This window comes from Drosophila guanche, unplaced genomic scaffold (assembly GCF_900245975.1).
Source record: "Drosophila guanche unplaced genomic scaffold, DGUA_6, whole genome shotgun sequence".
Lineage (NCBI taxonomy): Eukaryota > Metazoa > Arthropoda > Insecta > Diptera > Drosophilidae > Drosophila > Drosophila guanche.
In genome coordinates, this window is record NW_022995754.1 from 390,379 (window position 1) to 417,599 (window position 27,221).

At 47.0% G+C, this 27,221-nt stretch overlaps 2 protein-coding genes across 9 annotated transcripts in view; both read left to right on the plus strand.

Moving 5' to 3' along the window:
* Positions 1–12,701, plus strand: part of LOC117589317 (hepatic leukemia factor) — a 78,403-nt gene extending 65,702 nt beyond the window's left edge. For 2 of the 3 annotated variants that reach the window (XM_034281126.1, XM_034281128.1), the window contains exons 3-7: positions 9,534–9,652; positions 9,723–9,860; positions 9,925–10,546; positions 10,617–11,602; positions 11,666–12,701. In XM_034281126.1, coding sequence (XP_034137017.1) covers positions 9,534–9,652; positions 9,723–9,860; positions 9,925–10,546; positions 10,617–11,602; positions 11,666–11,953 — 2,153 coding nt within the window. In that variant the 3' untranslated portion in view covers positions 11,954–12,701. The remainder of the gene's footprint in view (positions 1–9,533; positions 9,653–9,722; positions 9,861–9,924; positions 10,547–10,616; positions 11,603–11,665) is intronic. The other variant, XM_034281127.1, reaches the window with a different exon arrangement.
* A 2,300-nt stretch (positions 12,702–15,001) lies between these two features.
* On the plus strand, positions 15,002–27,203 carry LOC117589450 (circadian locomoter output cycles protein kaput). 6 transcript variants are annotated; one of them, XM_034281395.1, is made up of 8 exons: positions 15,002–15,162; positions 20,492–20,825; positions 22,221–22,381; positions 22,452–22,633; positions 22,693–22,909; positions 22,985–23,338; positions 24,092–24,732; positions 24,796–27,203. In XM_034281395.1, the coding sequence occupies exons 2-8, from the start codon at positions 20,788–20,790 to the stop codon at positions 26,332–26,334; spliced, it is 3,132 nt and encodes a 1,043-aa protein (XP_034137286.1). In that variant the 5' UTR covers positions 15,002–15,162; positions 20,492–20,787; the 3' UTR covers positions 26,335–27,203. The 6 variants fall into 6 exon arrangements, with proteins under 6 accessions (XP_034137286.1, XP_034137287.1, XP_034137288.1 ...); XM_034281396.1 differs by having other exon boundaries at positions 15,002–15,157; XM_034281397.1 differs by lacking the exon at positions 15,002–15,162 and adding an exon at positions 15,192–15,554.
* The last annotated feature ends 18 nt before the right edge of the window (positions 27,204–27,221 follow it).

Consider the following 27,221-nt stretch of genomic DNA (forward strand, 5'->3'; position numbering starts at 1 on the left):
CAAAGTGAGTCATAAAAAGAGAGACCGCAAACAGAGTCCATTCGTCTGTCTGTCTGTCTGTCTGTCTATTAAGTAATATTCTATTGTAAAACTGTGAATTACGATGCACAAAAAATGCACTTTCAACAGCAACATTTTGTGGAACAGCAACAAAAACAAATCGCGGAGATTACTCAATTGAATGCAACAGCAACAACATGCGACGGCAGGCAACAGCAACAATCTCTAAAAGAAAAAACTAAGTCGCCCGCTCACTTATACAATCTCTCACTCACTCACTCACTCACTCACTCACTCACTCAGTCAGTCGGTCTCTCCATCTCCTTCTGTTGCTCTCTGGCTATTTCTCTCCGACTCGTTTGAATTACAGTTATGTCATAGAACGTAGGCAAAATTGTTGCTGCTTTTGCCGCCTGCCGCCTGCCTGCTGTCGCTCGTGTTTCGCTTTATCGCCAGCCACAGAGAGCGGCTCTCCTCTCCACTCCACTCCTTTACACCCCCCCCCCCCCCCCCCCCCCCTCACTTCCCCTCCCCAGGGGGGAGGGGAAGGAAAAAAAAAATACAAAAAAACACAAAACACACAACAATAAAAACAATCCTTCCAATCAGCAAAGCTGCAAAACTGCTACTACAACAATTACAACAATCATTTGTTAGACGATTGAGTAATATAGACACGAGTCCAGGGCCCTAGACATCTATGGCAGTGCCTCCACCGATTGCAGTAATTTCAGTTACATGAAAACCACCAAAAGATCAATCACCAGCGCTCCCTCAATCCCTTGCCCTGCAATCACACAGAAAAAAACCAAACACAGAAACTTGCATGCATTTGAAGATCACAACTTGCTGCCCACACAAAGCCCTTCTCCGTCTCAGAGTAGTTTGGTGAATGGTCCCTGGGCAAGTGTCATAAGGTATCCACAAGATTTCTTTAGAAGCTTCCCAGGAGAACATTCGATTTCTTTAAGTGCACTTTTCGCTCATCAGTCCATCGGGAGGGGGGGGCTAAATATGGGGGCCGCACTTACATCAGCTGACATTTAATGCTCTCTCGGAATAGGAAAACCTTTCAAGGGGCGTGCCAAAGCCCCGGCCACAGCCACAGCAATAGCCCAAGCATCAGAGTCCCTATCAAACGAGTTAAGATCTCTTCAAAAGCCATAAAACTTATGCAACAATTACCCGCCCCCAACCCGCAGCATCATACCACTTACGGGGGAGTGTCGTGTGGCTAATTGATGAAATGGAATGCAGTGGAGAATTGAATATTGCGAGGGAAATACAATTGAATTACGAGTAAAACTAAAGTTCAAACGAGAAAAGTTCAGCCATCAGCCATGGTGTTTTCCGCAAAAAGGGATTTTCATCAACTGGCACAAGCGAAAAGTTTCCCGAACACGAAAATGACGAACAACTTGTGGCATTATCAAGCGCTGTGCGCCCTGTGTTTGGGATTCGTTCTGGCCAGGTGTGAGGAGGTGTCTCTTGGGTGGGTTCTGTTAACAAGAACTGAGGAAACCTAAATGAAGTGTGTTGTGTGTTCTGTTGCTATGCAATCGCAGATCGAATCTTAACCGCTGCAGCAGGCAGAGAGAATTTCTCGGAATTGCACAACACATTTTTTTGTATGCCAGCAGCGGCTGGCATTGATACGATACTGGGAAATGACTTGGAAGATATGGTGGAGTAGGAGACTATGGAAAGCCTTGAAGAAGAATGTTCTGCAATCGAGAAAGGAATATCTGAAAAATTACAAACACTTCTTAAACGGGAAGGCCCTACATTTCAAGCTACACATTGGTGTGGATTCCGATTGTCGTTGAATGTTGAACGTTGATTATTTAATCGCCGAAAACGGAGGAGAGGAGTGGAGAGGAGAGCAGACGAAAAGTATTACAAAAATTGCAAAATGCTCCAAAACAACACGGGGTAAAATGAAAAGCGAGACGAAAATTTGAGAGCATTTACAAATCACGATTTAATTTTCCCAACAAAAGCAAGAAACGGCTCGAAAAGCGTTACAATTGGCAACAAACAAATGAGCAACAATAGGAGCAGCAGCAGGAGTGAGAGAGGGGAAGGCGCAATCAAGGGGCTACGCTACGGTACTGCCGCAACTTAAGCGTGAAAAATACAAAAGACCAAGACGCCGAAACGACAAACATCAGCAGAAGCGGTGGCTCATGAGAGGGCCGCCACAGGAGCGGGTGCGGGAAGAGGGGGAGCGGCGGGATAGCGGGGTACCGGGAGCTTTGGGGCACAACGTAACGAAACAACAGTTGGCCGCGCACACTGGAGGGGCCTTACATAACCCGAAAAAAAGCAGCGGTAGAGCGGCAGTCACTCCACTTACCACACAAACATAAAACAACCAAAAGAGCAACAACACCAATGTTTAGTAATGCTGCTGCGACTGAAGCAGCGACGCTGGCAGCACTATTTGACTTTGACATACTTCTCGGTTTCGGCTTTGGCTTCAATGTTCGCCTTCGCGAATGGTGAAAAAAAGGCCAGCAAAAAGAGCAAAAGAGAGTCCCGCAAAAACACAGAGATGAAGAGAGTGAGAGAGAGAGCGTTTGACAGAAGCCAAGCTTGCGCTTTGACTTTTTGCCGCCCTCTCTCCCACACACTGAGAGAGACTCTTCGCCTCTCTTTCGTATTGTGATTATGCTCTTTGGCCACACCACACTGTTGCTTGTTGCCACTCTGTTGCTCTCTCTCTCTGTCTGTATGTCTCTGGCTCTTTCGAGGGACATTGCACAAGCATCGAGTGTGTCGGCTCACGCAATGGCCCAAACCCCTATGGCCCCACCATCTTTTAGAGACATAACTTGGACTCGTAATTTGTTTCTTTTTTTTTGGCAGCTTTGCATACACACATCTGCATGGATATGTAAAGAAAAACGGTGTCGATTGTCAATTTAGGGGCTGATTGGCGTCCAACTGATTGCATAAGCGCAATGCCCCATCGGTGGGAGATGGCCCAGCACGGCCCACACATCCATCCTCAAAAAGTGTCCACACAGAACGCAGTCCACAGTCCCCCCCCCCCCCTCACTGCATCATGTAATGATTTTTAAGTGGATTATTGGCGCATTGTGTCAGCCAACACTCGGGGATGCCAGATGTCGCTGATGTCTTCGCGATGGTGTTTTTATTTTGGGTGTTCGGTTTCAGTTTTGCTTTAGCTCAGAATCAATTAACTGCGCGTTGGGCAAAGGGGACTGATGTGGAGTACTGCGTGGGCCACCCAGCAACGGAAATGGATGTGGCTGCAAGTGTGCGGCGAGTAGAGAACATTTATCAAATGTCAACGGGGAAATAGAACAACATACAATACATACATATGTGACCAAAGCAATGACATTTCAGAGAGTCAACATATGGCGATGGAAGGGAGGAGTGTGCTGGATAAGCTGGAGGCTTATGGGGAGGCCGGCCCCAGTCTGGGGCCACATCAAAGACAAATCTACCGACTGGAGGAAAATGGATGGTTAACGCAGATTCCTTAGATACTCTGGATACATTGAACGGATCACTGGAAAGTGTCCGAGTTATATTCTGATTTTTGTGTTATAAATGTAAAGATGAAAGGATAGAAATTAGAGCATCTCACAGCCTTCCTTCCAGCCCATTGAAGTGAGTCTGTCGAGGAATGTCTAAACTTCTCCCCCAGCAAATACTCGCCCTCTCCAGCGCACCCACTTGAATGGGTCCTCCATGAGCTAAATACGCTTTCAAGTTGAGTTCAGACAGTCCAATCCAGCAGCAAGACCAGCAGAATGAATCAACAACTCCAACGGGGAACGGGGAACGGGGAGAAGCACGAAACTAGCACAGTAATGGGGCATAAAATGTATTTTATATATGTACAAATGTGTGAAGAGAGGGCAGGCCACAAAAAGGGGAAAACTTCTTTATGTACGCGCGCGCGCGCCCCACACATAATGTGGATAAAAACTTCCGGTCCGCTTTCCCCCTCTCTCTGTCTACCCGTCTGTCTGGTGTCTCCTTCCATTCTTGGTCATTCCAGTGGCGGTAGTCGACCTTGGGGCTCATTGAACGTTCAACATTCAAAATTCAACGAGGCGTCTGCGACTGCTGCTGCTGCTTCAGCTGCTGCTGCTTCAGCTGCTGATGTTGTTGTTGCTCATTGAAGCGCTTGAAAATGTTGTTGATTTTGTTGTTAACCGCACAACATTTTGCCGTATGAAATTAGTTTTATGCGCTCCATAAAATGTACAGAAAAGCAAAGCAAAACAAAGCACAAAACCAACATCGATACATTTTTGAGAAGAAAATACTTTTTGAATATTGCAATTGTGGTTGCAATTCGTTCGCGTGTTTCGCATAAAAGCGGTTTGTGGTTGCGCTCTACTTTGACTCCGATTGAAGGTTGCGCCTGGTTGCGCCTCTGGGGGTTACATAATGATGCCTTGAATATGAAGTATCTCTCTGTTGTTGTTGGCCTTGCCTTCAAGTGAAGTTTAAGTTCGGCCTCAGAGCGAAGGCAGCAACAGCAACAGCAACACTGTGTTATCACGTCAACACGTACGATCCCCTGTTTCCCTGCTGTTGTGTTTCCACTCCAGCAATTGCCAGCTGAATATGACGCATACGCCGTGTTGTTCAACACAAATTGCGTCGCAATTTGTGGCCCCAAGAAGGAGGGAGGGAGAGAACCAGAGACTACTTCTGGGGTTCAACCACCCTCCAGCTCCACACGAGTGCTTAACCCAGAGATACTTTTGGCAGATTCAATATCATCAGATTTATCTGATATCTCGGATCTGTGGGCATCTGGGGGTTACGTTGCGTTACGTTACGTTTGCCTCCCAAAATATTTGTCAGCCCATCTACGGCGCGACCTTGGCTGCCGCCCTGAACTCTGACATTACTTTCTGTGTGCTGGTTTTTTGTGCGTTTTTGGGGGCCACAATTTATGCGACAACGCATAACGATATTTCCCAGATGTAACGCGCGAGAAGCAGCCAGAAAAATCTTCACAGTCAGTTGACTCTGACCAAATATTAGAGAAGCGAAAAAAAGAAAGGAAAAACCCACGATGAGGAGACAGCAACAGAAACAGAAACAGAAACAAGATGCCGCTGTTTTATGGAGGGGCTGACATTTAGCAGATAAAGGAGGAAAGACTGATGGAGGAGGAGACTGTAGAACGCCCACATGACGCAATGGGAGAAGCCAAAACCCACCCACGCCCCAATATTAGAGCTTTGAAAGATTTTTAAGCACAGAAAATTCGCCCAATTTAAATGCAATCAAAGAAATGGTATAAATCAACGCTAGAAAAAGTGTACGTCGTGTGGGCCACGCCCTCATTGAGATGCAAACATTAAGCGACAGAAAATAGCGAAAGTATAATGCATATTAAAAGGAATATTTAAATAATTTACAGAACAATTGTCTGTCACTTGGCCCCATAAAGTTCACCATAAAGTGCAGAATGCATTATTTTCTTTTCTTCCGAGAAATTCTCTTGCGCAAATTTAGCGTCAAATCGCAAGAGCAGTAAAAACAAAGCGACTGCAAATGGGATTAGGATGGGGATTAGCATGGGGATGGGGATTAGCATGGGGATGGGGAGGAGTGCAGCACTCACTTCCTGAAATTGAATAATGAACTTAATATTATTTTCATGCATTTCACATTTCCGTCAACAAGATTTCGAGTCTGGCAAAGTGGCCATGACGAATCAGCCGGGAATTTGGCAAAGGGAAATCTCTTGCCATCAAGGAAATCTAAGGCTGACTGAAATCTCTGATATGAATTCGAAATAAAGCGACTGCTGCTAGAGAAATTAATTTCCGACAAATTCGAATTGTGGGGGAAAATTAGAGTACAATTGGAAGATAGTTTCCCCTAATGTTCCCAGGAGAGAACTGTACGAGAAGGGGAGTCGTAAACCCAAGACTCTGCACATAATGGTCAGCGGACAGATCCAGTTATCCATGGGCTCTGGATGATATTCCACAAGATAGACATCAAAAATGGTCACTCCCCCCTGTGGTCAGCTGGGGGTCGCTCTGGTGTGCTCTGGTGCTGCGTCGCTCTTGGGGTGTCGCATAAAGTTTCGCCATCTTTTTGTGTGCTGCTGTTCCGTTTTATGGCCGCTCGTTTCGCGTTTCACTTGACGCAGTTTTATGGGCGTTCATTTGGTATTTAGGTCAGATTTTGCAGCCCCTCTGCCCCCCCCCCCCCTCTCTCTCTCTCTCTCTGTCTATCTTTCTTCTATCGTTTACATAATTCTGAGTGTGGCTGTGTGCGTGTGTGTTTGTCCCTCAATCAAAGCCTGGACCATGCGACGTATACGCAATGTATTTATTTTTAGCAAATTGTTTAACGACTTTAAGCACAATTGAATTGGGACTGAAGGAAGGAAGGAGAGGGGAGCGGGAAGCGGGAAGCGGAAAGCGGAAATCGCTCAAATTCTTTTTTCATTCATTTGCTGCATTCACATCTGAAAATGAATAGAAACTGATTCACGCTGTACATATGTGTGAAAAACACCTTGAGATTGAAATGCTTTCGCTATTGCCTTTGACTTTGCGGAAATCAAACTGAAAATTATATTCTAGGATTTGTTCAGATTTCTGATTTCTGTTTTCATTATGCAATTGCCGTTTCCCCATTCACCTCGAGCCCCCAATGTCGCCTGCCGTAATTATGCGCTAAGAAAATTCTGCTAAGATCTGCTCTTGCTCTTGCTCTCTCTTTATAATTAATTTATTTTGGTTGTTTTTTGTGGGGGATTTTGCAAGCGATTTTTAATGTGTGTGACGAAATCTGATTTTCAGTCTGCACACACGCCGCCAGTGCCAGTGGCGAAGATACATAGATACATATAAAAAGATACAGATACATGTGCAGGTGTATAGCGGAATCTGAAGCCAAGTGCAATTTATCAGCAGTTGGGCTTAAATTGTCTGCAGCGTTACGGAAACTTGCGGGCCCCGCGTGGAGATGCCTGCCTCGTTGGATCAGAAGAGAGAGAGAGAGGGGGGGGGGGGGCACAGTGGCAGGGGTTACGTAGAGCGTAAAATTCTCTAATAAGTGCAAATTGGTAGCAACAACAAAAACCACACACACACACACACACACACACAAAAACAACGAAACGACAGCCAGCCATCAGCGTTTGGCTTTGCATTTTAATTGCATTTTCTCGTATTTTTGTTTTTGTTTTTACACGACTGCAAGTAGAAGTATCTGATGGATACACATACAGACACACAGACACACTGGCATATCGAACGGGAAGTGGAGACCATGATATAATAAGCACATATGCGCATATAATTAGTATGCATATTATATACATACATAACACCGAGTTACGGGGTATCTTGACATCTTGATACGACTCTCGATTGGAACGGAGAATGTAATGCAATAGCACTTACGATTCTTACTGTGTAATCCAGCCCCAAGGGGTAGCACTAGCATATTATAAACCTAAACGACAACTCAGCATTATTTACCGTTACTTAGAAAGAGTATTCAGAATAGAAACGATCGAAAGTATCCTTCAAGCAATTACTGATCGAAATCGGTTGGCACCCAACCCAACGCCGACAACGGATCGTATCTTTCTGTTTTGAATTTTTACCCCATGCCGTTACGTTATCTTCTCCGTTATGTTTGGCACCTTATCCATTCACGTAACTGCGGGCTAGCGGCAGGGCGGCAGCAGGCAGGCTTATCTCTCAAACAAACCCCCCCCCCCCCCCCCAGCCTGTGGTAATCTCTGTGGTATATTTTTGGAAACCGAAAACAACAACAGCAAAAAAGGTGAAAAATAAAAACACAAGGAGCAAATAAACTGACAGACCATTTTACATAATCAACAACATGATTTTTGGTCGTAATCAAATGTTGCGACAAATATGTATGGAGAAAATGCAAATTGCTGGGCAGGGAAGGGCATTCAATGGGAGGGGGTGTCTGCGATGGGCATTTGGTCTGCGAGGGGAAGCAGCCGTCGAGCATTTGTCGATGTAATCGTTTTTGCAACAATTTGTACAACAACTGCAAGACGCAACAACACGATATCTGTTATAGGGCGCCCCCCCCCCCCCCCCCCCCCCCCCCCCCCCACCCCACCACCCCGCGCCCCTCCCCCCCCCCCTTCCCCCCCCCCCCCCCCCCCCTCCCCGCGCGTCGCTCGCGCCGCTGTTTTTTATGTTGCGTAATGTTAGGCTACATAATCGCGTTTTTTCTCGCCTTGCTAACAGCAGCTGCGCGCTCAAAGAATCTCTTAACGTTTAACAGCGGCAGAGCACGGACACAGAGCAAGAGCGAGTGAACAGACAGAAGCAGAAAAAGAGAATAAATATAAGAGAGACACTCGTAAGAGAACCCACTGCTAACAGAGAGAAAGAGCAAACACACTGTTAAGCTCTCTTCGCTGCTGTCCCTCTCTGTTACATTCTCTCTTTATGGCGCTGTCCACAAGTGGCCTACGTGACGTAGTGGGAACGCCGCCTTAGCGAGGGCGGCAGAGCGATTGCATGTGTGCAGTTGCTGACCTAGGAACGGGCAAGGGGAGGGCCTCCCCTGCTCCACTACCCACTCTATATGCACATAAATGTAAGTGTTGGTTTTTGTTGTTGGCGTACCTTCTTGATTTCACTTTCGTGTAGCATTTATCGATGGTCAATATTCGGCAAGCACTATGTAGCTCTTTCTCACTTGTGTCTGTTCTTTGATTCTTTGCACTTTTTGCACGCGTGGGTGAGTCATCCGAGAAGGTGATCGACACTGGAAGGTCTCTCTCTTCCTACTAGAATGGAGTTGTAACGGGACTCTTACTTTTTGCACTTTGCACAGGCAACCTCTCTCTGATTTCATGCTGGTAGCCAATACATCCAAGAACACGTTCTAAGTTTCATTCTCATTCATCTTCGTTCCTCATCCGCATCACAGATACATTTTCACTTGCATCACGTCTCTTATCACAGACCCTGATTCACTCGCGAGCGCGTTTAATGACGGACTAAATTCGTCACAGTTGATGAGATCAGAGATAAGAACAGCTTGCAGCAGCCATAGAAAAAGCTTCAACGATGGACTGCGGCTATGTCTTGCAGCCGGAGCTTTTGTTCTCCGCTGCTGATCGTTGAAGAAAGAGAATGATAATTGGTTTGGTCGAGTGACGTCGCTGCTAATGATCGCCTCTGCTGTGGGCGCCGTCGGCGCTTCTGACGGACACATGTAAGTGGCGGAATGTGAAAACGGCGACACGCGGCGGACGACGGCCAATTGTTGATTTGGCGCGCGTGTGGAAAATGTTCCCCGATCGTCGTGCATCTACATATCTACTATGTATTACATCTATTGGCAGCCAAAAATCACTTTGGCAAGACATCTGCTCCATGGCGAGTGATCTCGAGATGCCACACTTTGACAGCAGGCGACACTAATTGAGCGATTTACACAATTTTACACGTCCATCCATCCATCCGCACAATAATCGTGTGTTTAAACGATCTTCTCTATATTTTTATTTGCAGCACCCACGAACTTGAAGTGCCTCTGTCTGCGGGCGGAAGTGCTCCTCAAGCTGAATCACTATCAGAGTTCGCTGGCGGACATTGAGAATGCTCTGAGGACGCGCTGCACATCGCCCAAGGTGAGTTTTAAAGGGGGGAGGAAACCCCCCGAGAGATGAAGTTGCTGTAATGATGAATGTATATCCACAGGCACATTACTTGCGGGCCTTGGCTCTAAGTGGTCTGGGCCGACTGGAGGATGCCCTGTACAATGGCTTTTTGGCCATTTGCCTCGACAAGAATAAAAATCTCAGCAACTCGGAAATATTTCAACATGATCTCGCCAAGGTAAGGAATAGAAGAAACGAGCTTGGAGACCGATCCGTACACTAATCAACGTTCCATCGTTTAGATACTGCAACGTCTCCTGGCCCAAATGCCCAAGAATCGAGTGGCGATCGGTCAGGTGACGCCGCCGGTGGTCCGCAGCTATGCCACCAGCAGACCTCCCTATCCCCTGCTGTGGGAGCAGGTGCGACGCCGCAGGAAACAGCTGCTCCACCATCACCACCTGCACCACCTGCACCACCACCACCACCACCATCATGTGCATCTGGACGATGTGGAGGACGAGTTCGGGCACTACGACAACTACATTATGGCTGGGGACGAGATGGAGATGGAGGAGGAGGTCGAGGACCCCTCCCTGATGGAGGCCAGAGATCCGAGTGCCATGCACCTGGATGGAGACTTTCTGTTCCCCAGCGCCCTGGACTTTATGCACCACGATCGCCACCAGCGCCACGTGTACGAGCAGAAGCAGTTCGATCTGCAGCCGCGTCGCCACGGTAACAGGAAGCACTGCAAGCGGAAATGGTCAGCGGCCATGGAACCCCTCGGAGGCGAGGCCAATCAGGAGGATGGTGTGGATCATGTGGATCATGCGGCCGCGGAGGCGGAAGAGAGTCGCAGGTGTAGTCGACTATTTGCCAGCGTCCTCGAGCGCACACAACAGGAGCTGCAGCGACTGAAAAGTGAGTGGAACGAGAGAATATGCTCCTGGAGAACTGCTCCTCTAATCCTCCATTCCCCATTCCTTTGCAGAACTCGAAGGATCGCTGCAGGCGCAGGCGCTCACGGCAGTGGCCGATCGACTGCTGATCGATGCCAGCGACTTTGACTGCGTCCTGTGCGGCCACACGCTGTGGAGGCCGGTGGTGACGCCCTGCGGCCACACCTACTGTCTGGTATGCTTGGATCGTTGCATGGATTACAAAACCTCCTGTCCATTGTGCTTGTCGCCACTTGTGGAATTCAATGTCAATGCCAGTGCCAGTGCCAGTGCCAGTAACAATTCCAATGGGAATGCCAATGCCAATGCCAGTGCCAGTCAAAGTCAAACTCAAACATACAGCAATCTGTATCAGGGCTCATCCTCGCCCGTACCCTTTGCGCTGGCCAAGCGGCCAGTGACCAAATTCCTAGAAGCCGCAATGAAACGATTCATTCCAGACCACTACGAGGCGCGCTTTCGCCAGGAAATCGACGAGGAGCCCTCGGTGCCGGTCTTCATCTGCACTGCGGCCTTCCCCTCGGTCCCCTGTCCACTGTTCGTCTGCGAGCCACGCTACCGACTGATGGTGCGGCGAGCCGTGGAGTCCGGCGACAAGACCTTCGGCATTGTCCAGCCGAACAGCAGCAAGTCCCGCTACTACGACGTGGGCACCATCCTGGACATCCGCGACTGCGTCCAGCTGAGCGACGGCCGCTCGATCCTCAGCACCATCGGGTGCAAGCGCTTCAAGATACTCGCGCGCAACGAGAAGGACGGCTATGAGACGGCCAAGGTGGAGTACATCTGCGATGAGCCCATAGCCGCGGAGCAGGTCAAGACGCTGGCCAGCATGCAGGGCCTAGTACTGGCCAAGGCCGTCGGCTGGTTCGAGAGCCTCAGCACCGAGCAGAAGCACGAGATCCTGCAGAGTTATGGCCAGATGCCAGCCCTCGAGACGAACTGGGAGCTGATCAGCGACGGCCCCGCCTGGGCGTGGTGGATCATTGCCCTCCTGCCGCTCTCCCAGCAGCTCAAGGTCAGTTCTCAGCACTGATTCCATGCTCAATCCCTCTAATTCTCCTCGTTTGTCCTCTTGCAGGTGGACATTCTGGCCACCACTTCGCTGGAGAAGCGGCTGAGAGCCATCGAAAAGACCCTCGACTTGCTGCACGATCTCAGCCATCCGCAGCAGGAGCCGCACCACCACCACCACCACCATCATCACCATCAGCAGGCGCCACAGTCGCCCCAGCAGCCGCACGACCTGAGTGGCCTGGCTCTGGACTGCGAGGAGCAGGACACGGCCTCAGCAGCAGCGGACGAGTGCTGCCTCTATGCGGAGGCCGCCGTCACTGAACCTCACACAGACGAAGAGCTGCTCCTCTAGGGCAGTCGAAATCAATTGATGTATAAGCTTAGCCATAAGATATGTCTGTATTTAGTAATAGGAAGAATGAAGAGGCAGGCAGTAGGAGCGAGAAGAACATTGTAAATACATACATTGTGTGTCTAAAGCCATTTCGTCGTTACATGTTAATCCTAGGGGCCAAAACCGAAAGCGAGACAACTTTAGAAGAACCAAAACTATCACTAGATCAGCAACATAATCGATAGATGTATAGATCCTATAAGTGCATGATGTGTACACACAACAAGTCTGTATAGAAACCCTGAGCCCCTGAACACCAACAACCCCAAGAAACCAGTGAAACAATCAAAAGTTTGCTCTTGGCCCAAACCCATAGTCCCTTCCGCCAACAGGTCCACCCCTCTAGACGTACTCTTCGACAACAAAAACCACATTCCACAAGTCTTTCAGATGCGTTTGCCATAGCAAGAGACACATGCATACAGGTGGAAGGTCTAACGTGTATTGTAGTGTGTAATCTTTAACAGACAAAACTCATGGTTTCTACAAACAAAATACACAAATTTTAACTAAATGCTAAATGAATACTAAATATTTAGAAAACCCACAATTCAAAGGCCAACAAACATACACAGAAAACAGAAGAACACAACCAAGAAACTTCAACGTTCGAGAATCGTCAACTCTTTCTTCATTTACTTCTTGTAAAAAGCGGCTGGAACTCTAAGACAATCTGCAATATTTTTTTGATATACCTAAAAACAAAGCTAAGAAACTACAATTTAAAAAACTAAAACAAAAACGATATACAACAAATAAAATACGAACTAGAAACTAGTTGAAAAACCCAAAATAAACGCTAGGATTAAAACTATGTATTTTTGTTGCCACAACAAATTGAATTCAATTTCATTGTAAGACCCCCAAAACACACTCTCTCTCTCTCTCTGTATAACTCTTTCACTCTCTCTCTCTCTCTCTCTCTCTCTCTCTTGATTATGCTCTTAGGGCAATTATATATACTTACGCTATATCCTACTATATGCTTACTGCTTCATTCTGTATTCGTCGTATCTTCAGCCCGCATTCCTATCGAAGCAACGACTTTGATAATTCTACGCTACGACTTTGTATTCTTTCTGATTCTCTCACCCTCATCCTCACCTTTAACCTCTCTATGCATAAAGCAAATCAATTTTAAAAACAACAATTTGCTTTATCCCCTGTATATATCAATATGTAATACCTACTACATAAAAGCATCCCTAAATTATATATATGTATGTAAACTATGGCATATTTCCTCTACTTTAGCGATAGAACACGAATTTAGTTTTCAGCTCAACACAAAAACAAACAAAGAACACGAAAAATACCAACTTTTGTCCACTAAATATTTATGTAATTTTGTACGAGTATAAAAATCGAAATTAAAGATCATTTTGTATTTCATTTTAGCAACTCCAAGCCCAAGCCCACTCCCAAGCCCAATCCAAACATCATATGACATTTTGTTGTGTCTAGAATTGTTGTAAAAATTGCTTAAGATTCAATCTGCAACACTTTTTTCTCTGTGTTTTTTGTGCTTCATCAACTTTTGTACTGGTACTTCCTAATTTAATAACGATGTAAAATAAAAGTGACAACAAATTCATAAAATGTAAAAAATAAAAGCAAAACTTTTCTTTATGGCCATTTTGCAGGGAAATCGGATAGAGTAAGAGCAATGCCCACTTCAAGGGTCTCTTGAAATACTCTTTATGGTCGGAACTTCTGTTCACAATAGAGCAAACACTCTCTCACTTCAAAGTCTTTGGAAAATCTGGGTCAACGGGAAAAACTGAACTTCAGTTCAGCACCTCTCGACATTTGCATAGACCTACATCTATATATCCTGCCCATTGCATTAGAATGCGATAAAACTTTCAAATCGAAACCCAGCGAAACTTGTTTATTCAGCCTGCAGTGTTACGTAAGCATCTGATAAATATCAAATTTCTAGTGCAGGCTCTAGGCTCGCCAGCAGTGCGAGTATTAGGCAATCGAATTGCATTGGAATTGGAATTGGAATTGGCTACCGCTACCGGGAGATTCTGGGTTCCTTGGGGAAGCTGATGGGTCGTACACCTCCACATTTACACACCTACATGTATCTCAGTTTGCTAGAACTCAAATCTGTTTACTTATGAAATATTCATGGGCTGAATTTGCGTACGTATGAAATGTGCAACAGAACAAAAGGATACCCTTTATACAGAACGCCATCTAACTGGTAGCTATGGATTGTCTGCCACTAAAAAACAAATCGAAATCTCATAAAGATTCTCTGGGTGGACAAGAGATCCTTTCATTCCTTTCCGCTTTTAATTTCATGTCAATATGGAGGGCTGCCCCGAACCTATGCCAAGAACCTATAGAACAGACCTTGAACTTGAATCAATAGCAAACAAAACTGCTTTTGCATGCATGAAGAGCGTCCCCCCCATTTAAGCTCCAAGTGCATACCAGAAGAGCACATCAGAAAAGCAAGGGGAATGCCAGATAACAAACAAACGAAAAAAGGTGGCAAGAAAAGCAAATACGTCGACGAAATACAACCCCCTCTGTGTGCGCTAATAGTTATACCCCACAAAAAGAGAGAGAGGGAGAGAGCGCGAGAGAGAGAGAGAGAGAGAGCCCCCCTCCGATACGTGTAAAAACTCAACTCAATCCGGACTCACGATCGGCCAATGTGAAGTGCATTGCCGTTGAGTGGGTTCTGCGGGAGAGCAGAGACTCCGAGTGGAATGCAGTATTAAATAATAGCACGGCAGGGGCGCTCGCCAATCAGTCAGTCGGTCATTCAGGTAGCGCTCGGAATATATCGCGTATACGCCCCGGCCGGCAAAGTCGCTCAGGTTTCTCAGGTTTCTCAGGTCTCTCCCGCTCTCACAGTTGCACTTTTTCGCTGCTTGTGTGTGTGTGTGCGTTTCTTAGGGTTTGGGAGCCCTCTCGCATTTCGTTGCATTTCGCAGTTTTCGTTTATCCACTGGTAGTTTTTCCTGGGTCTGAGTTCTGGGTTCTAGCTCTGCGGGCTTAGAAACTGCAGTTCCCGTACCGCCGTTCAGTTCGATTCCAACACGCGCAGCGACAGCGAGCGGATCTCTTTGCCACTCTCAATACGCTGAATACCGCCTGGATACGCCTGGTCTCGGAGTCGGCGGAGAAGAACCGATTCGCCCGGTTCGGTCCGGTTGGCGCATGCTTTGCACAATTATTTTTTATATTACAAGTATTTATGCGATTCTGCAGCGTCTGACGTACATATGTCGTCGTCATCGTCGCGTATTGTCTCTGGATCTCTGGCTTTAGCTTTGGATTCGGTTCTCTCTTGCGTCTCTCTTCCTCTGTCTGTAACTTGATCGCAAATTACACGCTTTCGACGTGGTCGCTTCTCGTGCTGCAGCCCGGTTTTTGGTTCCGTTTTTTTTTTGTTGGTTGTGTTCCTCCCGCCCCGCGCTTCCAAGGAATTTCACATTTTTATGCTGACAGTGCCCGAAAAAGTGTTTCACGGTGAATTAAAACGTCTGCAAAAATGTCGATGAAACATCCGAGAAGCGGGGAAAACTTCAAATATTATGTAATTTGTTAACTCAGTTCAAAAGTGCTGTAATAAGAGCACAAGTGTGAGCCGACGGCTCTTCAAAAACTTAGAAGTTACATGAAAATGTCCTGGAAACAAGTGTAGAAGTGTGCAAAGTTTTTCAAACTATAGCCCGATGTTCAAGGGGAACGAAGTGAACCCATGCACGGGATCACCCGAAAAAATCCCCACAAATCGTTAACCGAAAAACTATTAAAGTCGATGCCAGAAATGATGGCAGCAACATCCATAAAAATGGGTACAACAGGGGAGCAAAAAGTGCAGTTCGACTAAAGTATAAAGCCATTTATTAATTTAGCTACTAATTACCAAAAGTACACCAAATGTACACCAGATCCGCCAGTGAGCTAAACCAACAAATCAGCTGCCACAAAATGCCAGTCAATTGTGTGGAGTGTGTGAGCCATAAAAGTGAAGTGAAACAAAAACCAAAACCAAAAGCAGAAGCAAAATGCAATGTAAAAGTAAAGCAAAGGCAGACGCAGAAATCTATTAGAGAAGTGGCCTGTCCAAAAGAAGAGATAAGGCCGTAAATGAGGCCAAAAGAGTAAATGAAAGTGCATTCAATAAAAGTTATCCGGCAATAGAGAGGACGGGAACTAGACCTGAGTCTGTCTGATCTGCTAGGCCTTGACTATGGCGCAAAATGTTATTAATATAGATACAAACATTCATAAAATATGTATCCATATGTACATACATTTGTATATTAAAACATTGATACGATCCATGCGAGTTTTTCATTGTCAAAGTCGCCCGCCACTCGTCGTGTGCCAGGGTATACATGGCCTGAGCGGGAAGTGCAGAGAAAAGTGCATCTATTGTTGATCCCACACGCGCCAGGAGCATCTGGAACTGCAGATGTGTGATCTTCGCTGCAGTAAAACGTTGCTCCAGCAAAAACATTCCTTCGAGGAAGGGAAGATATGGAATTCCCTCTCTTTTTCGATCTTAAACTTCATGAGATTTCAACTGCAGGTATCCCGCTAGTCGCGACACTTGGTGCGCTTTTATTTTGTAATTTTTTACTTGTTGGCTGACAAGTCTCGGGTCTGGGCTCGCGTCGCGGGGCTGGCGTCTTTTAAACGTCATCGTCAGCGTTTGACTGCGGCCCGAGGAGAGTATCTATCTGTGTGTGAGTGTCACGGCAGTGTGAGTGCGCGTGTGCATTTCGTGTGCAGCTGTGTGTGATCATGCGGCAGTCACACACAATCTCGCTCTCTCTCTCTCTCTCTCTCTCTCTGTCTCTCTCCCTAAGCGAAAATCGTTGCTTCAATTGACAACACAAAAACTATAAACAAAAGGGAAAGATTTCAGTTGATTCAAGTTCAACTTCGACATCAGGCGCCAGCGGCCCATCGTCCCACATCAATACTCCGGACTCTTAAATAATATTCCAGCCGCGGATGGTACTCGTATTATTTGCGGTTTGGCGGGGCGTATGTCTACTTGACTTTAGTTTGTGCAAATCGACATTTCTGGTTGATACGATGAGATAAGCAATTGATTGACAGCTCAAAAGTTGTATCACAAATGACTTGTTGCAACTTTGAGATAGCGAAAAAGAAGCGGGATTTTGTTGAGATGCAACAAGATCCACTTGTGGGTGTCCATTTGGACTTCATCAAGCATACTCCATACACAAAATATCCGCAAGCAATGATGCAGTTCAAATGATGATCTGTTGAAGAGGATAAGATGATGATTAAAAGATGAAGTGCTGCATTAAATGTCAGTCATTTCAGTCAGGGAAAGCCAACCACGAAATCGGTTTCATTAAAAACTATCGAGAATCAATTACGATTCCAAGAAACACATTGACCACTTGAGAACCGGCTAAATGGAGGGGCCTTTAACCCCCCCTTTATAAGCTGCACAAAAAAACTTAAAACTATATACTTAAGACTTGTATTTGTCGATAGATAGAGGCGATAGAGGCGGAGACTGAGAGCCCTGTCTAGCTAAATAAATCAATGAACGGCAATTGGCAAAATATAAAAATAACAAAAATAGTGAAAAATGTAATTAAGTCAAGTTGAAAGCAACAGACAGCTTAAACAGAATGAGATGGACTGACACAAATTGGCAGGGCTCTCTGTGAAAGAGCAAAGGAGACAAAAAATATTACAAGCCAGAGCTTTGCAAAGAGGCGGAACAAAGTGGAAAGAAAGCAAAATAGAAATAGGCGACAGGCAAAGAGAATTGGGAAAGGGAAAAAAGTGCACACACAAAAAACAAAAACTGCACAGCGCGAGGTATGAGTATTGGGTATTATCACACAATCGCACACAAATGCACACACACACAGAGACAGAGATAGAGACACAGATGCATACATGGACACTATGCTGTAATCGTCGCAATGCAATTAGCATTGGAACCGAAAGCTCAAGTTCACTGACAAAGAAATCAAACACTCGCACAGAAAGAGAGAGAGAGACAGAGAGGGCGCAACACAGTGATGTATGGAGGCACACACACACACACACACACACACACACACACACACACGCATGCACATTCCGAGTATGCGATAATTTTTGTAACCGAACGAAGCTTTACAAATGCAATCAAATGACGTTAGTTCCCCCCTTCAGACCCACGCGGAGAGGCAGAGCGCGAGCGAGCAGAGTCGGCGGGAGAGCAGGCACGCTCCACAGATAGAGCGTGCAAGAGAGCGAGATGGAAGACAGGCAGATACCCCGCCCGAGAGAGACAAAAAGAGAGAGAGAGAGAGCGCTTACTCGTGAGTAGGTCAGTCAACGATCTTCGGGACGGGTTGAGTAAACTTGCCTCTTGCCATTGCTCTGCACTCGACACTCGCACGTAAAGCCTCCTCACCCAACCGGCTTTCTGTGCTTTTTATTTGTTTTCATTTTTCTACCCCACTCATTGGTTTCCGCATTGCAAATAAATATACTCGCACACATGTCCATACTTTGTACCATATAATAACAGGCACAATGTTGTCAATGCCAAATGTTTAATGGGTCTGAAATGCAGTTGATGACGGTATAATTAGATTCTAATTCGTTTGGGGGGTTGTTATACTCGTATTATCTTTTGATGGATATCTGCAAAGCAGCGTTAGTTGTTGTCTTCTCTTATGGAAATTAATAGAGTTTTCTCTTGCATCGAAAGGTAATCCTCTCCCTTGTGTGACAACAAACATAATTACCCCCACACATTGAACTCTAATTTAATTCGGGAATATACCCTTTACATCTGCATCTGCAACTTAAGGATTTGCCAGGATTCTAGCGAACATCTTTGACCCAATAACTGCCAGAGCAGTGATTCTGTTCGAGTCGCACACGACAGAGTTGGCAATAGTCCACATTCCTGGACTTAAAGTTAACCCCTTCAATCATATTACCCGACACTCTATCGGTGTCTCCATCTACGAGTTTTCTACCTTTTTCCTCTAAAGTCAAGCCAAACCAAACGAACCGCACTAATTGCAATACGAGCCATTAAACGAGTCATTGGCAATTATCTGCTGACTGGCGACTCTGGCAACAGTTTGAGCCACCGGCCAGGTCCGAGGCCAGAACCCGACCCAACAGCTACTTACGGTTAGCCAGCAAAACACTTGGCAAGCCGAGAGCAGAGAGGGGGAACTGGGCTTTGATGTGTACGGAGAAGTATTTAAAACGTTTGTGCCTGGTGTGGTGGTCCCTTTGGTGTGGACATGTGGGAAATTATGAGCCGCGTTTGGGGTCTAACCGGATTAATTACCAGCTGCTGCCTGCCCCAAAGAACAACTCCCGCTCTGTGCTTGCGTTCTGTAGGATTTTAAGCTGCTTTTCAATTTTAATTAAATGCTGATTTTATCCTTGATTTATCAACTTTAAATTGGTCCAACTGCGACGTCAGTTGTTCGAGATGTTTTCGGCTTCCCTGCTTTCCCGTGCCGTGGCAAACAAAGTGCATTTCAGAGGCTTGCAAATAGAACCTTTGACATTTTGATGGAAACGAACGAAAGTTTTCAAGTTTCCGTTGAGCAAGAAATTGCTTTCCTTTCGAAGGAAGCCCTGCAACTGCAAGCCTGGCAATTAAAACGGAATAATTGTGGCATTTTGTGCAAGGGAACAGAAAAATCCACCTCCGGAAAATGTTTGCGATAAAAAGGAAGTCAATATGAAAAGTGAACAAAATTATGCAATATGTAAGCGAATGTGTGGCGTGGCTGACTGATATATAAATAGGGCTCGGCGAGGGCGCAGCGGCACAGCAGCATCAAGAGGCAATGTCTATATACAGAAAGGCAATTGGCCAGCTGCTGCTCCAGCCATGCAACCACTCCGTCACTCCGTCACTCTGCCACACAACCCCATCTCCAGGCTCTGGCTGGGGCATCCTCCAGGCAGCTTCAACCCCATCCCAGAGTGCGACTGGTTGTTATGGCATTCGCTGAACGCATTTTGTAACATGACAAAATAGCGTAGCATACATTTCAGGGGTTGCAACTGTGCAACACGCTGCCCTGCCATGCCCTGCCATGCCATGCCATGCCCGTGCAACGATTGGGGCACGCCTGACTTGCAGATTGGCCGCCTGCCTCGGCTCGTGTCGGGTGCGGGTAGCCTGCGCAGGCGCAGCTCATTGTGTCTGTGAGGCTCTTACGTAATTCTGCCTGCCACAGAGCAGCAACAGCAGAAGCAGCAGCAGCAGTGTGATGCTGCCACCGAGTGAATCGAAACCCAAAGTGAAAACCAAAGCCGAAACAGAGTCTCAACTGCACTTGTTGCTGTCGGTGCGCGTCGTGCAGCAACATTAAGTCGAGAATCCAAAATGCGACGGCAAACTCTCGCACAAAAAAGTGACAAAATGAAGAATCGAATATAAATGAAGAATAAAATAATGAGAATTATCAACTGGATAATGCTTATGCCTGTCAATCCTCCTTTCAGTTGATCAAAATGTGGCATATTGAGCATGTGGAAGTCAATTTTTGTGCGAACATAACCTGAACCTAGACTTGAACGCAGACTCAACGAATAAACAGAATCGGAATAATACAAACTATGTGAACCAGAAACTAATTGTCGCATTTGTGTGCCAGTCTTCAATAGAAGTGGGAAGGAAGGGCAGCGTTTCCTTCAGTTCTCCCCACCACCGCCACCACGGCCCCCTTTTCGGTTTGTTTGCCCTTTGTGGTCTTATTTAAAGATTCGTTCGGTCCAAGGATTACCCAATAGATACAAAAATGGACGACGAGAGCGATGACAAGGATGATACGAAAAGGTAAAAACCCCTACACATTACTCACACGCACCTTGCCTGCCCTACGCTTAGACACACCCACACCATTCACATTTCTGCGGATGCGGAATACGCTGTACGGTGTACGGTGTACGAGGCTATTCATAAATAGATACTCATACAATCTGCAAGTGACAGATGACGGAGAAGAGAACACGACACAGGGCACTGTGCGACAGGGCCAGTGCCAGGGAAGGAGGGAAGCGTGTTTCTTTTTGAAATTTTCCACCAAATAAAAGAATAATTGTCTCCCAAGACCATTGCTGTCGTCCGCTTTCATTGCCTGGACTCTGCGCTAATCTAAACACCTTCCGCTTCGAAAGAAACATCCTGGTGGCGGGAGCTGAGGGGCCAATGGAAAAGCTGGAGGAAGGCGTTCACTTTTGTGGGCCAACGTCCAGTGACATTGGTAACCCGAGTGCGGATTCAATTTGTGCAGCCAATAATTAGTTTTTCTTGTGGCTATTTATTCGATTGAGGCACAAAACATATTAGTAATGGAATATCCAACTAAAGAGAGCTAGACGAGTCCAATCTACTCATTGGATACACCTTTACTCGATAGGCTTTTGCTTGTATTCAAATACTATTTAAGAAAGTTTCCTTTGGATATTCCCTAGGGAATTGTTCATAAGTGGCTGAAGGGAATTCGGGGAATACCAGTGATGAAAGTTGAACTAAGGAAACATTCAAATGTAGAGGACACAAATCTTTTCTCCATATTTGCACTTGCAGCAAACGCATCCCCAATATTTTGTGAAGGTATTCAAAGCCTGGCAAATGTTCTTCAATTTTCAACAACTCCTCAAATCAAATAAATACATCTCAAGCTGGGTTCTCTTCCATTGGCTCCAAAAGTAAACTGAAGCTGCCAGCGACTGAAGACACACATTATTGAGGTGGAATTTGTTTTTAAAACATATCTACGAGCCAAACAATGTGCCCAAATAACTGACAATTACAGAAGATTTAACCAGAACCCACACGCTGACAGGCTGAGGCTGAACTGCGCGCATTAGCGTCAGCATTGGCCAGATTCCGACATGCAAATGTCAATGCCAGAGGGAAAAAAGTGAACTCTAGCGCACCAAATGCAAAGTGACAAAAGGTACAAGGAGTGCCCCGACCCGTCCTTCACGAGAATACACGTATGAGGGGGTGGGTGGTGATAGCATATGGGCATATAAGTCTAATCAACGCCAGACAATGCCTCAATGGGCAAGGCACACGTGGGGCACACAGCCTCACCTGAGGGTTGCAAATCGGACCCTCATCCATGTAGCAATAAAGAGATGAATATGAAGGATGGAGGAGGATGAAATGATGAAATGCTTGTGCCCGCCAATGCTTATCATGATTTTTTTGTGTAACTCGCAGTTTCCTTTGCAGAAAGTCTCGGAACCTGAGCGAGAAGAAGCGACGAGATCAGTTCAACTCCCTGGTCTGCGATCTGAGCACCCTGATATCCACCTCCGGTCGGAAGATGGACAAGTCCACGGTCCTCAAGTCAACCATTTCATTCCTGAGGAACCACAATGGTAGCTGAACTGTTTTTGCACCGTATTCCCCCCCTTATTGTTGATGTCACTTGTAACTCCCTTCAAACAGAGGCCGCGGATCGCTCCAAGGTGTTCGAGATACAACAAGACTGGAAGCCCACGTTCCTGAGCAACGACGAGTTCACGCACCTGATGCTGGAGTCCCTCGATGGCTTCATGATAGTCTTTGGCAGCATGGGCACCATATTCTATGCCTCGGAAAGTATTACCTCGCAACTGGGCTACCTGCCGGTATGTTCTTAACACTAACGTATTCCGAAAGTGAAACTTACCGAAGTGAGTCTTTCCAGCAAGACCTGTACAGCATGAATATCTACGATCTGGCGTATGAGATGGACCACGAGGCCCTGATGAACGTGTTCATGAATCCCCCGACTGTGATCGAGCCGCGTCAGACGGACATCGGGGCCAGCAACGAGATCTCCTTCTACACGCATCTGAAGCGCGGCGGGGTCGAGAAGGTGGACTCCAACTCCTACGAACTGGTTAAATTTGTGGGTTACTTTCGTAGGTAGACGTGCAGCCGCAAGTGCCTGCATCTACTAATAATGCTCATTCACTTACCCACCCCTCCATGCACAGGCAACGATCCCAACACCTCGGCGGGGTCGCGTTCCGCGAGTCCGAGCGGCAGCCAGTCGGCGCCCGTGCTGCCGCGCATATTTCAGAAGAATCCCAGCGTGCAGGTGGACAAGAAGCTGGTGTTTGTGGGCACGGGCCGCATCCAGAACCCGCAGCTAATACGCGAGATGAGCATCATCGATCCCACCAGCAATGAGTTCACTTCGAAGCACAGCATGGAGTGGAAGTTCCTGTTCCTCGATCACCGCGCGCCGCCAATCATTGGCTACATGCCCTTCGAGGTGCTGGGCACCTCCGGATACGATTACTATCACGTCGACGACCTGGACAGCATTGTAGCGTGCCACGAAGAACGTAAGTCGTTAATTTTTTCACTTTTTCACGCGCACATCAAGCTTCCTCTATTTTCGCGCGAACACTAGATCTGCTCCACCGAAAATGCAACGCTGTAAAATTGGCAGCGCCAGGCGATGCAGTTGGCAGCTCTTGTCTCAGCTGCAGTTTCGCAAGCCACACTTAAAACATAAACTATCAATGCAAAATGCTGCTTCAGTTTTCCCAAAAATCATCTGAGCCATATTCTTTACAATAGGCTTCAGTGCGTCCAATAGGAGCGGAAAAATCCTGCGAATAAGATTGCGCTTTTGAACGTTTTGTTTTCGGCGCCCACATGTTTCTGGCCTGCCAGCAAATTAAAACGATCTGGTCACGCCCAAATTCAATGGCGACAGTGACTGCAGGCCCTTGACCTTTTGTGTTCTCTTGCTTAATAATTACTTGTGGCAAATGCCAAAAGTCTCTATCCTGCTCTTCAGAGAAATAAACGGGCGAAGGGAAGACTTCCTGTCACCTATCCTGCTTACAAATTAAAGGCGCTGAGCACTTGAATTTCCAGGAACAGCTGTGGTGTCGTTTGTTTTGATTACGATCGAAACGATCTGGCAGCACGCAGCCCCCACTGCAGGCACGTGTTGGCAGCGGCTTAATAAAAAACGAAATACATTCCAAACCACATTAAAGGGTTACAAACTGAAAATTTAACATCTATTTCTATGCTTGAAGCAAACGAATTTTTAATTATCCTCAATGGTTTACCCTCCCCTGTAGTGCGACAAACGGGCGAGGGAAAATCCTGCTACTACCGCTTCCTCACAAAGGGCCAGCAGTGGATATGGCTGCAAACGGACTACTTTGTGAGCTACCATCAGTTCAACACGAAGCCGGACTATGTTGTGTGCACCCACAGTGTGGTGAGCTATGCGGAGGTCATCAAGCACACTCAGAAGGAGAGACAGAAGGCCATCAGCAAGGACAGCAAGGCGCTGGCCGCGACGGCTAGCAGCAGCAAATTGGCGACCGCCACCACAACGCTGAGGGACTTTGAGCTGGGAAACGAGAATCTGGAGAGCACGCTACTGGACAATAGCCTGGCGAATCTAACCAGTGAGACGGCTGCCACCTCACCCACAGTGGACTCGTCACCCATGTGGTCGGCATCGGTGGCGGCAACAACCCCGAGCTCCTGCCAAGTCAATCCGCTGAAGATAGCCAGACCCGCATCGAGCTTTGGCAACATTAGCTCCACGGGCATCTCGCCAAAGCCCAAGCGGAAGTGCTACTTCTACAACAACAGAGGCAATGACTCGGACTCCACTTCGATGTCCACGGAATCGGTCACCAGCAGGCAATCTGTGGCCAGCAGACAGTCGGGAGCCAGCAGGCACTCCATGATGACGCATGCGAGCTCGGTGAGTAGAGCGTGGAGATTAAAGTGTAACTTTCCTCTTACACTGCCATGTTTGTCTCCTTAGCAAAGTCAACGACAGCGGTCCCAGCATCGTGATCACAGTCAAAGTCATAACAATAGCCATCACCAGCAGCAGCAGCAGCAGCAGCAACAACATCTGCAACACCTCCAGCAACAGCAGCAGCAGATCCAACAGCAGCTGCAACAGAACGTGGGGCCGCCCAAGCTGGTGCCCATGCTGCCCATCGGACCCGCGCAGATCATGGCGGGCAACGCGTTTCCCCAGCCCACCTATCCACTGGCCAGCCCCCAGCTGGTGGCTCCTACCTTCCTGGAGCCGCAGCAGTACCTGACGGCCATACCAATGCAGCCAGTGATAGGGCCGTTTCCGGTACCGCCTGTGCCTGTCCTCTCGCCGCTGGCGGTGTCGGGTCAAGGCCAAGGTCAAGGCCAAGGTCAAAGCCAAGGCCAGCAGGAACTCGTCCCCGGCAGTGTGGTGATGACGCCCACGCAGAGTCAGCTGCAGGACCAGCTGCAACGGAAACACGACGAGCTGCAGAAGCTGATCATGCAGCAGCAGGACGAGCTGAGGATTGTGTCGGAGCAGCTGCTCCTTGCCCGCTATACGTACTTCCAGCCAGTGGTGCAGATGGGGCTCCCACAAAGCAACATGGCATCTGGCACGGCGATGCCCAATGCGGCGGGCGGCAGCGTACAGCGCGGATTCAACTTCTCGGGCACGAATGCAGTGCAGCCGCAGTTCAATCAGTATGGATTCGCGTTGAACTCGGAGCAAATGCTGAACCAGCAGGACCAGCAAATGATGATGCAGCAGCAGCAGAACCTGCACAGCCAGCAGCAGCACAATCTGCAGCAACAGCACCAGAGTCAGAATCAACTGCAGCAGCAGCAACATATGCTGCAACAGCAGCAGTTGCAGCTGCAACACCAGCAGCAACAGCAGCAGCAGCAGCAACAACAGCAACAACAGCAGCAGAACGACATGTTGTCGCGCGAGGACATCGAGGACATTGATGCCTTTCTCAATCTGTCGCCGCTGCAGGCGCTCGAGCCTTCATCGGCGCTCAACACCAGCCACAACAACAACACTTCGTCACACTTTAACAATGGCAATGGCAGCAGCCAGAACAATATCGGCCACAGTAACAACAACAACAACAACAACAACAATAACAACAGCAGCTCGACTGCCCCACAAAATCACAACGAAGACTCGTTGCTGTCGTACATGCAGATGGCCACGAGTCCCTCGGTCAACTTTCATATGGGCATCAGCGATGACGGCTCCGAGACGCAAAGCGAAGACAAGATGATGCTGGGTCGCAGCAGCAACCACCTGCAACTGCAGCAGCAGCACCTACTTCAGCAACAGCAACAGCAGCAGCAGCAGCAACAGCAACACCAACAGCAGCTGCAGCAGTCGAGCAACTTTTACCACACGAATCCATTCCTCACCCACCTGCAGAATCAGAGTCAGAATCAATTGCCCAACGACCTGGAAATATTGCCCTTTCAGATGTCGCAAGAGCAATCACAGAATCTATTCGATGCGCCAAACACAGCCACCGGCGGAAGTCAATAACACATGTAGAACCCTAGTTCGTAAGCCCCATAGATCCTCCTCCAGTATGTTTCCCTCTCCCGTGGTGGTATTATCTATTAGCTAGCTGTCTCTCTATCGACCTTCTCTTGGAACTCCTTTCGGGACTAGTTGTAGATCTCAACAGACTGAGTATTGTTCTACTAAGAGTTGGAATGTGCCCGTGTGTTTGTGTGTATATATGTCGTATGTACATACGTGTAGAAACGTTCTCAAAATGTGTACCCATAAGTAGGTTTTAATTGTTAGCAATTAGCGAGAAGAGCCCATCGTTTGCATAAGCCCCCAAATTATCCAGTAAGTGCCATTGCGGCGCACACAGGGATCTCTGATATGTAATCGAACCTTAAACCCTAAAACGTACGCCTAAACTAGTGTACATAACGATGTAAGCAATGCTAACCCAATTGTATATCGTTTCCAAGACTGGGCTTCCCTACTGGAGTCAATTTACCTTTTAAGCGTCGATGATGAATGATGGACGATAGCTATACCAACTCAGGTTGAGACTGCAACTGCTGTGAGCATATTCCGATAAGTTTTCCTCATGCCTGAGTTTTTCCTGAAGAGGAAAATGAAATTAGATGTAGCCTACTCTCTGGATAAGCTCATTCGAATATGTTTCGATCTTCAGCCTTGAACTTTCACATGCAGCTAAGCCTTGTAAATAGCTTCAACTCAACTACAACTACCTTAATAGCTCTAGCCAACTCTGTGTTTAAGCTCTGTACATACCTATAGGACAAGTCGGGAGTACTTCCATAAGCCTGTACATAAAGTAACGATGATGACGGACATGATGATCTAGAACTAATTTGTACATAACGAGAAGATGATTCCAAGATGAAAAATCTAATCAAAATCAACAA